Raw genomic sequence first — 13,838 nt, 5'->3', positions numbered from 1 at the left:
TTCCTGTTAAAGGCAACTATGCTCTGAGTTTCCAAGAATGGCTGGCTACAGGCTCTGAGTGAGAAAATGCGCTTGTGAGCTGCCACCATGTGGTTAGTCGTAGCATGACAACTTCAGATGGGAAATCAATTGTCGGAGATAGTACCGACGCAATCGTGCCATAAACTGCAAGTTGAACCCCTCCCCAAATAAAACAGGCAAGTTTTGCCGTGCATGACATGAGGTGGCTGGGGAAGCCCGGTGCTGGGTCTGAATACAGCTTTGGCTTGCGGCGGTGAACTGCTCGCTTCAGCTTAGCCGACGGCTAGCTCGCGGTGTCAAAAAGTGAAGCCGATGTTACGAGGATAAGCGATAAAGCCCATGGACGATAATATTTTCATGTTAGGAGATGTCCGTGGAATTATTAATTACCTCACGCCGGGTCGGAGCGCATTCCTGTCAGTTGGGTCCAGGGTTCGCCGATGGGTGCGGGGTTGGATAATTAGCGTCGGCGGCATGCCCGCAGTCACCGAAGATTAGATAGACAAGATAGTAGATAAGTTACTTAGAGTAGATAAGTTAGAGTAGATAGCGCTGTCGAAAGAGGACTAGTTGTGCTCAATTGAGTTGCTTGGCACCGCCGATCGTATCCTTATCTCTCTGACCTCATGGTCTCTTCCGTAACGTCCGGGATGCTGTTGGCCGTGTAGTTGGGAGTATAAGAGGCGGCATTCTCTCACAATATTCCAAGGCTCAGCAGCTTCTTTATTCCTTTGCTCGACCACCTGTGCTACCGACAGACAACAGTCTCCAAGCTCATCATGGCATCCCTCCTCCGCCTTGCCGTTGTGGCGACCTCTGCCCTCCTAGTAACAGCTGCTCCGGTCCCGGTCCCGGACCCGCCGACGCTGTTCACTCGAGCTGAGTTCAATGCCAGCCTCCCCAATATCACCATCTTTGCTACTGGAGGCACCATTGCTGGTAGTGCCGGCTCCAGTTCCGAGGTCACCGGGTACAAGGCCGGAGCTCTCGGCGTGGATGTCCTGATCGCCGCCGTGCCTGAGATTATGAATGTCTCCAATGTCAAAGGCGTTCAATACTCCAACATCGGCAGTCAGATGATGAACTCCAGCCTACTGGTTGGCCTGGCACAGCAGATCCAGGAGGCTGTTGACGACCCATACGTATCCGGTGTGGTTGTCACTCATGGCACCGATACCTTGGAAGAGTCGTCGTTCTTCCTGGACCTGACTGTCCGTACTGAGAAGCCCATCGTCATTGTGGGCGCTATGCGACCGGCCACTGCTATCAGCGCCGACGGACCCATGAACCTCCTCGAAGCCGTCACTCTGGCAGCATCTCCGAAGGGACGAGGTCGTGGCGTTATGGTTGTGCTCAACGACCGCATTGCCAGCGGTTATTACACTACCAAGACCAATGCCAACTCGCTCGATACGTTCAAGGCCTACGAACAGGGTTTCCTTGGAGCCTTTGAGGACATCAAGCCGTTCTTCTTCTTCCCCCCGGCTACTCCTGTTGGCCGTCCCTACTTCGACCTCAGCAAGAACGACCCCGTCGATGGCATGCCCCAAGTCGATATCCTCTACGGTTACCAAGAGTTGAATGCCGCCCTGGTCCCTGCAGCCATTGAGTCTGGAGCGAAGGGTCTTATCCTTGCCGGATCTGGCGCTGGTTCATGGACTGACAAAGGCAATGCCGCAGTCGAGAAGGCCATCAAGGAAACTAAAACTCCTGTTGTCTACTCCCGTCGCCCTATGGATGGCTTTGTTGCCCAGGGTCCGATTGAGGATGGTGTGGAATGGGGCCTTGGTGGTGGATTCCTGAACCCTCAGAAGGCCCGCATTCTATTGCAGCTGGCTATTAACGCTGGATATAGCGTAGCCCAGATGCGCACTATTTTTGAGCTGGAATAGAGTACATAGAGTGTCATGATTGCAATGTCAAGAAAATAAAGTTAATTATTTCAAAAGTGTCCCGTAACCGCCATCCAAATGACCCGCGAGTATCACTTTAATCCTAGGATACTCATCGAAGTCGACTCTCGCATATATCAGTCACCCACTAGATTGCGGTTGAATATATTTTCGACCGCCGGTGTATCTCTAGCGCCACGCGGAAGTAATTGCAAAAGGCAGTCTCTGTTTCATCATGGTGAACTCAGTGTAGCGGGGATCGAGTTGAAGGCTATACCCTGGCATCTAGCTGTATCCATCGCTAATTTGGATTTTGATATGCAATTGCTACCAGAAGGGCCTCACCTCCATCGTGAAATACTCTCTTTCACAGTACTCTTCCATATCATAACATGGCTCGTTCGACTGGCCTATGCGTATTTACAAAGTAGCTCTAATAAGAGCGCTTGCCAATGAGGAGATAATCCAAACCAGTGTAAGAACCTCCAGCTTAGGGGGACAAAACCTAAGTCTGGTTAGCTGCATCGACCAAGGAAATAAAAGAGACTTACTCTTCCGAACTAAGACCAATAAATCCACTCCAAAAGAGCCACTGCGCAACCCAAAATAGGGGTATGCTTATGGCGGCGATCATACATAGCTTCTGGAATCTTTGCCGGAGAACCCAGTTACCTGTGCTTTCAACGGGAACGGCTAGAGTTCCATAGACCGTGTATGTTCGTCCGTCGCTGCCAGCCAACAATGGTTCTCTCGAGGCCCTACTTTCGTCTATCAAATAGTCAGCCAGCTTCTCCTCCAAACATGTCCAATACTCACCGCACTGAGTCATTAACCTCTCAGCGACATTCGATTCTGTCTGCTTGCTTCTCTCCCATTTTGGTAAATCGGCTCTATCAGGTCCGGTCAACTTGTTCGGCCTATATATAGCCTGTATCGATTTAAAAAGCGCCATGCCAAAGATAATGAGCCACATGAGTGCTCCAGCATACATAATCAGGGCCGATTGTCCCCTTTCCGCACCCTCGAGACCACCGCGGTAGAAGTTGTGTTCTCGGCCATAATCGACGGTTAGGAACATGTAGTATGATGACAAAAGTTGGAGGATCACTTCCGCAAACAAAGAAGATGCGGCCGCGGAGAGATTTATTTCTCCAAATGGTCGGACACCAACCAGCCAAATGGTGGGCCAAGCAAACCGAGGCATTGAGCACCAGAGGAGCATCAATTGAGCAACGGGGACGTGTTCATAACCAAGGGTTTTCTGAACAAGAAACGCATTCAGGAAGTTCGCGACCAGCTGAAGAGTGGCGATTAAAATCCCGGTGAAGAACCAAGATGACGGGTGCGTGTGCGATTCAGAGTCGCGTGCGATTTGATGGACTCCTTTTCCATGACTGAGCAAAACGGCAAGAAAAGTAGCTAAATTGATTAAAGCAAAGCTTCCGACCTTCGTCTCGTTTGAGGCGCAGTTTTGCGTTGTCTTGATGGATCCCAGCCGAGTGATAGACGCAACGTTCGAATTGTTGGATGCTTTCAGAGTCCACCGCCATGGAATCATCTCGAGGCGAGTAGGGGTGGCTAATTGGCGCCAATTATCTGGGAGACCCTTCCAGTCCTGCACGTTTCCACAAAGATCATGGAGCCACTTGACATAGTCAATCCTGGTGTCGAAAATGTGGCACGAACCTCGGCAGGAATCATAGGTGATGTCGTGGCAGAAGCAAGTCCTGTCTATTGCGCGCTTGACTTTGCAATAGCCATCGGAATCAAGTTCACAAGCATCAGTCGCACATTGATCATGTAGCTCGGTGACCTGCTTCGGCATATCCGTGACACACGTGGGCCAGTGCCAGTCTTCCATGGGGATATACGCAAATCCCATGGTTTTTAGTTTGTCCGTCCAGTTGCCATGTAGAGATGTCGGCCCACAAGTGGCATTCATCCATAGTCGCTCCCTCGTCACTTGCAAGCCTGTCTGGCTTGGCTCGGAACATGGTTCCTGTCCCGGAACTGTAGTGAAGGACTTGCAGAAGCATGCTTTGTCAAAATAAAGGTCAAAACTGTCGTCATATCCGATGTGACCTCCCGTGAGATTGTAGCCGACAGTTTCAAAGCCTAGAGAGACCATGGACCGTAGGGATTCACTGTATTCCCAAGGACGGTCGGGATATCCGGTACGTTGGGTAGCGCTTGTGAAGCTACAGGATCCCATCACATGGTCAAAGGGTTCCATCGAGGCAGCAGATAAAGAGCTCGTTAGGCATGTTGGCGCATTGTGAGTAATGTCGAAATTTGCATATCCTTGAGATAGGGAAGCCGGGGAGAGATTTTGCAGTTCGTTTGCGTCGCCGACATCAACAAGCCACGTTCGACCAGTAGCGCTATGAACCCAGTTGTACAACTGTGCCTTGCCCAGTACTGATCTGCTGCAGTACGCGATATACTCTTTGATGACGTTAGGGCTGAATTCAGCGCTGAGACAGGTGAGTTGAGTCAGCCATTGCTGGTGGGTACAAATGAATGCAAAGTGCGAGGTGCATCGTTTGTGAGTACACTTCGTCATGGTGTTCAGCCAGGTGGACTGATCCTGCTGAGCGATGCACTGCGGCATAGGGGTCAAGTCTTCGGGATTAACCCAACCATCGAAGTTCTTCTGGATGCTCGGGATAGCATCTTCGGTGGGAAGTTTGCTAGCAGGATGGAGCGCTTCTGTAGTGATTCCGTTGGCGTCAAAGATAAGAAACATGCTAGGACGTAAATACCTGAAGCTACCCCGCAAATGCCAGCTATCAAGAGCAGGCATGTACTGATGAGTTTCATCTTGCTCATGATGCCAAGAGGCTTTGCTCTCCTTTCGTATAGTCGAGACCTGATTCTTCTTCGGTGCAGCGATCCTCGTCGGTGCGGGAAGGCAAACAAGATGAAGAATGAAAGAAGATGAGCCTCATTGTGTCCACGCGTTGAGCCACGTCATATTACTAAGGAATGAGGGGTCAGGCATCAGCCGCACGAGGCTGTCGCTTGAGCCAACAAGATCACATCAAGTTGGCCCCCACAGTCCTGATTGACTGGCACCGCCAACACACAAGCCTACTGCCTGATCATGATATTCTCCTTGCTCCTTGAAACTATCATACTCTGTACGTACTTGAACAAGTAATCCCCGGTTTTTAAGCTATTTGTGCACTCTGTTGGGGCTGGGGTAGGTGACCCTCTTACAGTAATCCATTCGAGGAAGTTAAGCCAATTCATTTCTATGCCCAATGACAACAGTACCCGCCATAGTACATCCACACTGACGGTACTATACGCTTCTTCAAAGATGATTACTTTGCAATTTTACTACACGGGCGCCTGCGGCTACTGCTTGGTGGACAAGGGACAAAGGCTGAGTCGCTGACAAGCGCACCACGAGGGCTCCTTCACGAGCAGCCAACTGTGTGTATTTAGTGAACAAGCCAACCGCACGCATTGGCGAAGGTATAATCCGGCAATTGAAATGGAGATTAGCGAAACCGCAATTGAGCACTGAATAAGGTGAAGTTACGTAGGCGGGAATTCTGAACATTAGCATCACTAGCATTCACATCTACTGCACGTGGTGTCTGTAATGACAGCCGTTGCAAGAGATAACCTAGCATACGCCACAAGAGACTGAGATTGATAATATAGCTCTAATCTATCTGAAGATTCCCATGCAGTCTCTCATAGCTCTGAGGCAACCTCTGCACGCTAAACCGAAGATGTTTCAACAACCCCATTCGATTCAGCGTCCTTTTCCATCTTCTCCACTCTCTCTTCCTCTCGAGCAGCTAAAGCCAGGAAGACTGAATCCGCACACACTTGCACAAGAAAGGTAAACCCAATAAAGTAGAATGTTATGACCCCATTCCACGCGAAGGGTCCACTGTAAACAGTATGCATACCGGTTGCAAGGGAGAAAATAATGGGCATAAGAATATTGATAATAGCGAGTTCCTTGGGGAATAGAGGCTTCTTTCGCGTATCGACAATAATGGCATAAGCGAAAGCAAAATTCTGTACCATAAATGTTGGCCAAGGCATAAACGCAACAAGCCACTGTGGTTAAACAGTCATCAGCATGTTTCCAAGTAGCATGGAGTTTACAAATATTTATATCCAAGGTTTACATACAAAGAAGTCGTTTAGGGCATGAGTGATCTCTATCGGCCGATCAGGGCGATAGGAAGCAATGGCGAGAACTATTCCCGGCAGCATAAAAGTCCAGATTCCGGCCGAGGCGGAAGCGAGCTGAACTTGATGGATGATGTAAGGGATATTGGGAACGCGGCGGATTTGGTAGGAAATTGCGGTCGAAAAGGGTAAATAAAAACCACCAGCAATCATGTTGATGGCAGCACCCGCATGAATGCGTGTTGTATGGTCCTGGTAGAACTTGGCAACCTTTTCAGCACCCCAGGAAGGCGGAGGTGGAGGGATGAAGTCGGCGATGGCGAACGAGATGACGAAAAAGATGACGGATGCTGCACCGCAACAAGCGCAGTAGTATTGGATGGCGGTGTTGCTCAGGAGCCACGAGCGAGCCCAGCTCTCCGTGTTGCGGTGCAACCAACTGTTGAGTCCCATGATGGACTGATGGTTTGATGTTGGTTTCAAGAGTTGGCGGTAAAGATGGCTTCGGCGAGAATATTGGTCAAGATTGGGAAGAAACTTTTGAAGTCCAGAGAAGTGGGTTCATAGAATAAGAATTTTGATCGATGATGGACCGTCTTATATAGGCCGTTGACTGCTTGCGGGAGACACATTTAGTTTAGAAATGTCATGTACTCTATCGGAATATCATATTGCGTAGTGTCAAACCAGCTACCTCCAACACGTCGGCCCATAGCCAGACCCAAAGCGTCCCCGGATGCCGAAGGATGAAGTGCCGTAGGATCGTGTGACGGCGAATGCCGGACTTTCGGGCCCGACATTCCAAGAATGGTTAGGTACCGAAAAGAAAATACAACATCACCATTACGGGCAGTTATGGGACACTGCAAGGAAACTCGATAAGCACGGCATTCCCCAGGAATAACATCTCGCTTTGGTTCCTCTTGTTATCTTGATCGACGTCTTGTTAATTGCAGTCTTTCTGACCACCCCATAGATTATTTCCCATGCTCTTTCGTGAACCATTACTATCCAAATTCCGTTTCATTGCGCCTTCACCGAACCGGCAAAGATCAGCCGCCATGCCCTCGGTCATCGCCGAAGGCATGTAGACGGCACCTTGTCGGCCGTTGCCAGCTTCTCGGCCCCCATCCGCGACGTGCTGTCCTTGCCTGTACTACCGAGTAAATACCAGAAGGATAGTCTACACTAAAAGAGGGGAACCGCGGTAATTACTTGCACACATGTTTGGAGGAAACAGATTCAGGTTTCGCCGGCGCGGAGCCTGGCCGGAAAAGACAGGCAATCACAAACTGTTGTCATGGAGTCTTCGGCACCATAGCCGAGACTACTTGGAGCTCAGGACTGAGAGCAACAAAATCTTCGGTCTCCATTCCCACTTTTGCATGTTTCGGCTTTGGCTGGTTCGGCCTTAATCCATCGGGGGCAGTCTTGTTACCGACGCACGAACCTCGACGAAGCCAGTAGGCGCTCGCTTCACCATGAATAACCCACATGTATGCTACGGCAGCAACGCGAGAGTTGGAGTGACCTGTTTGCTACAGTAAATGCACTAGAATGAGATGGTTTGATTCTCCGTTTTTAATCGCGAGATGTCTAAAACAACTTGCATATTGCGTCCAAGCGAGCCTCTATCTCCTCATCCACAAGTCTATCCCTTAAAAATGCAATCGTCTTGTGACCCTCCCAGTCCACCCTTTGATGCTCTTTGCCACGCGGCTGTGATTATTCACCACCCATAGCCGTAGCTCATTCCGTCTTCCTGCAATAATTTTCACACATATAGCGGGATGAGGTATATTTCGATAGTGACCTTCCGCTACATGCCCGCATCGTCTGCCCCGTCCGAATTTCGGATTCGCCTTTCTCGCATACCGGGTTAACTTTTGGAGCAACGAGCCGATCCCCCACCTTGAAAAGCATACCTAGCGATAAAGGGTTTTCGAAGAGGTCACTATTGACGAGTTGCAATGTTTTTCACACGGAATTAGACGTGTCGGCATATGCGCCTCTTGTGCCTGTTTTGCATAATGTGGCGCTGTGTGTGGTAGATAATGAGTGAGAAGTTCAGGAATGCTACATCGCCGATGTGGTTGCTCTCGGACGAGCGCCGAGTCGCGTTTAATTGTGGTGTTGAGAAATCACCCTCCCTGCTTTGTGGACATAGGGCCATGTTACAATTGTCAGCGTAAGGAGCTGTCTAGCGGTATCAGGGAAATACCTGGTTCCTGGAATGTATTATTGGTGTGTTGCCGAAAATAAGCTGAGATATCTCATTTAATGGTCCATGGCCTACATTATGATGGCAGTTCCGAATAGTTAATTTAATATAAGTTTTTTTAATATTTATACTATTATTAATCTTTTTAATATATTTTAATAGATATCTTTCTGAAAGTTATATTTATACTTATAATCTTTTAATATAAAATATTTAACTAAATTTAAATTCTTATAAAAACTTACAATTCCAAAAATAAGCTCTTTTAAACACCTAACTCAAAGCTCAGCCAGCCTCAGCTCAAGCTCCAGGATCCTCAGCTTAAGCTCGGCCAGCCTCAGTCCGAGCTCAGCAACAGCTCAGCTTAGAGCAGCAGAAGCTCAGCTCTAGAAACGGAAATAGATTTTGATTTGCTTGAGTTTCGTCTCCGAGTATATTGGTATTATTCCTGTGGGTCAGAAATGGTGGTCTACAGACATGGGAGATGTAGCTGCGTTTGTGCCCTTGAGCAGCCTCTAGTGGTATATTACGAACTACAACGCGCTAGGACAAGTGGGATTTACGCATCAACGAGCGACCTGTCTGCTTTTGCACGCTCGGTTCTCAAAAGTACTCCTCTCTCTCCGGAAGAGACAAGGGCCTGGCTCAAACCCCTAGCACACACATCAAACTCCAAATTCTCAATTGGTGCACCGTGAGAGATCCGTCAGGTGAGCTTGAACTCAAACAGTGATGGAAGGATCGTCGATCTCTATACGAAAGATGGTTCTATCTTGTCCTCCTACTCCAAGGTCGTACTGGTTCCAGATTTCGGCGTCACCCTTGCCATCAACGTTACTGGCGATGGTGCTGGCACCGTTATAAAGCTCCTTTCTGAGTTGCTGGTATCCGAATACGTCCCAGTTCTGGAGACAATTTCGAGAAAGCCGACGTTCCAGCAGTTTGGAGGCTTTTATGTCTCTTCCGAAACCAACTCTTTTATGAGGATCGATGTCGACGATAGACCTAGATTGACCATCACTTCATGGGTTAACAGTGGCGTTGATGTCTTGCTCGAGACCATCCCGAGCATCTATGGCTCCCCTCTATTCGGACCTCCAAGGATGTATCCCACCAACCTCCAGAACTCATCGAACAAAACATTGTCAACAAGCTATCGAGTTATCTTTGCATTAGAGAGTCAGGACGATGGGCTGCAAATACTCAGCGATGCATGTAATGATTGGGGTCTGTTAGACTCCCTCTCATATGGAAAGGTTGGGTTGGATGATGTAGTGTTTACAGTTAAGGATAATGGGGAGGGTGTTCAAGTGGAGTTGAGGAATTTCAGAAAGAAACTACAGAGACAGCAGAGCAGGTGATGTTCAGAGGATTGATACAAAGTTGAGGGTTAACGCTCACTGAATGGTTAAGTTGAGATAGAGTACCAATCTCGAAATTACCCTGGACCAGTAGAAATAATCACAATCCAATCGGTAACGCGAAAGAGGCGACCTTGGAATGAGCCTGCAAATGTCTTATTGCCAAAGGGCAACTGCTCAAGCTTAATCGATATGTACTAGAAGGGCTATGAAGACCTGCTTCATGCAATGAAAGAAAGGAGCGAGGTGACAAATCCAAGCACATCGTGCCAGCAGGTAAGCTGGCACAGATACACAGAAGTAATCCCTCTCACAGTCCGAGCTTGCTTCAATGGAAACAAAGTTGTCGATGATGGACTTTAGATTGCCGTAACGTCAACCCAGAACCTGGTGTCGTCTGACTGATACTTTGAGTTAGAGTCAATTTGTTCCTGGATCCACTGAACAGCGTTTTTATAGGTCTTGATATCTGCGGTGTCGGGGTTTGTAAGTCCCGAAGCGCCGTTGCGGTGGCCAGCGAACCACACATCGTATCCGTAGTACTCCTGGCAGTCCCAACGAGAAGCGACATCGGCGTACAGGTCCGAGCTGAGATAATGTTAGGAAGTAATTAAGGAATATGACGTCTTTGAGAAAAGAATTGCTCGAACGAAGGAAGCAGCAAATACTATCTGCGAATGCCATGCGTGACTGGTCAAGGGAATACGTACTTGAGTTTGGCACCGTCATTCCATTGACTCTCACTCTTTCCCGCAAATCCTGCTCGGGACGCGCAAACACGCAGCATACCCCAGTTCTGTTTGAAGATGCCAAAATTGGCAGAGTCCAGAGTTTTGGCATCCCCTATACTTCCATTAGCATGTCTCATTTAACTTCCAGGCTTCAGCACGGAGGGTTCATACCATAAACATAGTCAGTTCCCATGTTGTCTGTCTCCAGCATGGCGATTGCAAGGTCAAGAGTGTTTCCACCTGCTTTGAGAATGGCCTGCTTTCGGGTTCCAAGCCCAGACACGGTGTAGCTGCCACGGTCAGCGGCGTTTGCACCTGGAAGGGCACTGACGCCAACGAGGGCAATGCAAATGGCAGTGAAAATGGGATGCATGGTGATGGCTTTTGAGATGATTCTTTGAACGCTTTAATTGATTGTTGTGATACTGAAGAAAGCAGATATTGGTCTGGCTAGTCTAATACTATTTTATATTTCTAGGACTCCGTGTGTAGCTCTCGTATTTTGCCTTTTCGGTATAGGACAAGGATTGATTCGGTATTGACGCGTTCGGCCCGGAAGTATCAGTTAGATAGAATCCATTGAATACGGAACACATCGCAGCTATGCAACCGTGCTGCCTGAACTTTGTGAACTGTCATCAGCACGTTCTCGGCTTGAAGGAATTGGTGGCGGTCGAACAGGGATTCTCATGCATTACCGAGCCACGCTAATGTGTGAATTTGGTGAGCCCCTTTCGGTGTAGACCGTACTAGACCAAATTAGATGCGGGATACAATCTTCCGTGACTGCATCGGGTATAGAGCGTCTAACTCACAGGGATGCTCAGCAGCGCCGAACCCGCTACACCACGTCTTCGTCATCATACTATGGACAGGAAGAAGCGGCAAATGGAGCCGCAACAGAATCGCTCCTTGTCACTCGCTCCATATGTCCCACTCTAGTGAAGGTGATCCGGGGGGTGTAGCTGTTCCAACTGGTCGAGGCCTAACGTCGGAATACCCCGGACTGTGAGGAAGCAGGGGATTTGTCATGAGAGCATCGTCGAGCAGACTCGAGGCTCGGTCGTCTGACTTCCACATACGATGTGAACACGGCCATCGGCCGGAACAGAGTCTTCCGCTGCTGTTACTCGAGCCAAACGAAGTCTTTCAATGGAGCCTTAGTAGCTCCAACCGTCTACTGCCCCAGTCCTGTCTCCCCAGATTTTGGATATTAACACGCGCTAGACGCTCGAGAATTTGCTCTTAATTGTCTTCCCTCTCACCTCAACTTTGACACAATTCTTGCACATCTTGTGATTCAACAAACAAGACTTTCTTGTCTTTGGTAGTTTGCTATCTGTCATGACCGACAAGCTGACAACCCATAGCCATGATGATGGGGAGAGGGTATGTCTGACATGGATACACGTACACTTCATCTCACATACATGGTTTGCTGATCATTGCCACACAGAGGGAGATTACGACCAAGATAGCTGGCGGCAATATGGCCTTCGCGGAAGCCATGATCAAGGATCCTCCGGCGGCTTGGTCCAAGGCCCAAATCTGTATATACCTCTTTTCCATCATCGGCTTCTTCTGCAGTACCATGAACGGCTACGACGGCTCGCTTATCAACAACCTCCTTCAGAATGAGTGGTTCAAGGCAAAGCACGGTGTTGAAAATGATGGCATTTGGGCTGGTATTGTATCCTCCATGTACCAAATTGGCGGCGTCGTGGCGCTTCCATTCGTCGGCCCTACAATCGACGGGTTCGGTCGGCGATGGGGCATGCTGATCGGAGCCTTGTTGATTGTCATTGGAACGATTATTCAAGGCCTCTCAGAAGGTTCAGGCCAGTTCATGGGAGGCCGATTTCTGCTTGGGTTTGGCGTCTCCATTGCAGCTTCGGCAGGCCCCATGTACGTGGTCGAGATCAACCATCCCGCGTATCGCGGCCGTGTGGGCGGTATGTGTGCAATCAAGTCCAAGATGTGTCTTGTGCTAATATAAGGCTAGCAATGTACAACACGCTGTGGTTTTCCGGTGCTATCATCGCCGCCGGAGCTGCCCGGGCAGGCTTAAACACCGGAGGAGATTACTCTTGGAGACTCATTACGTGGCTTCAGGCTCTGTTCTCAGGATTAATCATCATCTTCAGTCTCCTTATCCCCGAATCCCCTCGATGGCTCTACGTCAACGGCAAGAAGGACCAGGCAACGGCCGTTCTCACGAAATACCACGGCAACGGAAATGCAGAGTCTCCGTGGGTCACGCTGCAGCTCCGTGAATACGAAGAGCTTCTCAACCAGGACGGTGCGGACAAGCGTTGGTGGGACTATCGCGCTCTATTCAGAGACCGCGCTGCCATTTACCGCCTAAGCTGCAACCTGATTGTATCAATCTTTGGCCAATGGGCTGGGAACGCAGTTTTGTCTTATTTCCTCGGCTCTGTTCTCGATACTGCTGGCTACACCGGATCCATCGAACAGGCCAACATCACATTGCTGAACAACTGCCAACAGTTTGCATTTGCCATCCTGGGCGCCTGCCTTGTGGATAAGCTCGGTCGTCGTCCGCTGTTGCTTTTCTCCTTTGGCGCGTGTGCTGTGGTTTGGCTCGGTATGACGATTGCGACATCTCAGTTCTCAAAATCGTATGCGGGCGATGACGCGGATGGAAATCCTATATATTCGAACCAGGCCGCGTCGAAAACCTCGCTGGCTCTAATTTTCATCTTTGGCTCTGTATTCTCTTTCGGAATCACCCCTTTGCAGGCCCTTTACCCCGTCGAAGTCCTGTCCTTCGAGATGCGCGCAAAGGGCATGGCATTTTCCAACCTGGCGGTTAACGCTGCGGGACTCCTGAACCAGTATGCTTGGCCAGTTTCCATGGAGAAACTTGGTTGGAAGACGTATATTATCTTCACGCTGTGGGATGTGGTCCAGCTCTTTGTGGTCTATATGGTAATCCCTGAAACCAAGGGTCGCACAGTAAGTACCCTGATACATCTGCATGAGCATCCAATTAACTCCGACCAGTTGGAACAACTTGATGAGATCTTTACTGCCAAAAACCCAGTCAAGATGTCCACTCAAAAAAGCACTATTGCTGTTGACAATGAGGGCGGGGTGGTCAATGTCGAAAAGGTGTAAGAGGCGTGTCATGTTGGATTGGGGCGGGCTAGGAGCAACGAATGGTAGAGTAGGGTGTCAATCAAGGTGATTCATAGTGCTTCCGAATCAGGCATGTGAAATTTTGTTCTTACAAAGCCATTCTATCGCCTGAAACCATGATCCTGTGAGTTCAATGGCTGCCTTGGGTTGACGTAAATTATGGTGTGCTCTGTGGATCCGCGGAATTTCCCCGTCGTCCCGTTTCATCTAGCAAGAATACGAGTCGTTTAGCGAACCCTTCCGTTGCGAAAAATACTCGCGTCCTTCAATTGGACTTGTGTAACAGTCCAAGCTTGTT

General features: G+C 49.1%; 6 protein-coding genes across 6 annotated transcripts; 3 read left to right on the top strand and 3 right to left on the bottom strand.

The window, feature by feature from the left end:
- The first annotated feature begins 676 nt into the window (after positions 1–676).
- On the top strand, positions 677–1,950 carry BGZ61DRAFT_456643 (L-asparaginase). The gene has a single exon (XM_046246543.1). It carries the CDS (start codon positions 801–803, stop codon positions 1,911–1,913), a length of 1,113 nt encoding a protein of 370 aa, XP_046101216.1. The 5' UTR covers positions 677–800; the 3' UTR covers positions 1,914–1,950.
- Positions 1,951–2,042: 92 nt separating this feature from the next.
- Positions 2,043–4,819, bottom strand: BGZ61DRAFT_508029 (uncharacterized protein). Its single transcript, XM_046251940.1, has 4 exons — positions 4,676–4,819; positions 2,730–4,622; positions 2,465–2,681; positions 2,043–2,418 (listed from the first exon to the last, which is right to left on the bottom strand). Exons 1-4 carry the CDS (start codon positions 4,740–4,742, stop codon positions 2,334–2,336), a joined length of 2,262 nt encoding a protein of 753 aa, XP_046101215.1. The 5' UTR covers positions 4,743–4,819; the 3' UTR covers positions 2,043–2,333.
- Positions 4,820–5,585: 766 nt separating this feature from the next.
- BGZ61DRAFT_590673 (uncharacterized protein) lies at positions 5,586–6,521 on the bottom strand (the record flags this gene model as incomplete). The annotated part of the gene is made up of 2 exons (XM_046256644.1): positions 5,586–5,993; positions 6,069–6,521. 2 exons carry the CDS (start codon positions 6,519–6,521, stop codon positions 5,646–5,648), a joined length of 801 nt encoding a protein of 266 aa, XP_046101214.1. The 3' UTR covers positions 5,586–5,645.
- Positions 6,522–8,750: 2,229 nt separating this feature from the next.
- On the top strand, positions 8,751–9,650 carry BGZ61DRAFT_481076 (uncharacterized protein; the record flags this gene model as incomplete). The annotated part of the gene is made up of 2 exons (XM_046249261.1): positions 8,751–8,983; positions 9,020–9,650. 2 exons carry the CDS (start codon positions 8,751–8,753, stop codon positions 9,648–9,650), a joined length of 864 nt encoding a protein of 287 aa, XP_046101213.1.
- A 175-nt stretch (positions 9,651–9,825) lies between these two features.
- On the bottom strand, positions 9,826–10,828 carry BGZ61DRAFT_395717 (uncharacterized protein). The gene is made up of 3 exons (XM_046242942.1): positions 10,553–10,828; positions 10,361–10,493; positions 9,826–10,238 (listed from the first exon to the last, which is right to left on the bottom strand). The coding sequence occupies exons 1-3, from the start codon at positions 10,752–10,754 to the stop codon at positions 10,010–10,012; spliced, it is 564 nt and encodes a 187-aa protein (XP_046101212.1). The 5' UTR covers positions 10,755–10,828; the 3' UTR covers positions 9,826–10,009.
- Positions 10,829–11,593: 765 nt separating this feature from the next.
- On the top strand, positions 11,594–13,643 carry BGZ61DRAFT_66797 (general substrate transporter). The gene is made up of 4 exons (XM_046256968.1): positions 11,594–11,770; positions 11,838–12,333; positions 12,384–13,357; positions 13,406–13,643. The coding sequence occupies exons 1-4, from the start codon at positions 11,726–11,728 to the stop codon at positions 13,517–13,519; spliced, it is 1,629 nt and encodes a 542-aa protein (XP_046101211.1). The 5' UTR covers positions 11,594–11,725; the 3' UTR covers positions 13,520–13,643.
- The last annotated feature ends 195 nt before the right edge of the window (positions 13,644–13,838 follow it).

Source organism: Ilyonectria robusta (genome assembly GCF_021365365.1).
Source record: "Ilyonectria robusta strain PMI_751 chromosome Unknown BGZ61scaffold_17, whole genome shotgun sequence".
In the NCBI taxonomy this organism is placed as follows: Eukaryota; Fungi; Ascomycota; class Sordariomycetes; order Hypocreales; family Nectriaceae; genus Ilyonectria; species Ilyonectria robusta.
The sequence above is the reverse complement of the archived record's forward strand: the minus strand, read 5'-3'. Positions and strand labels throughout refer to the sequence as shown.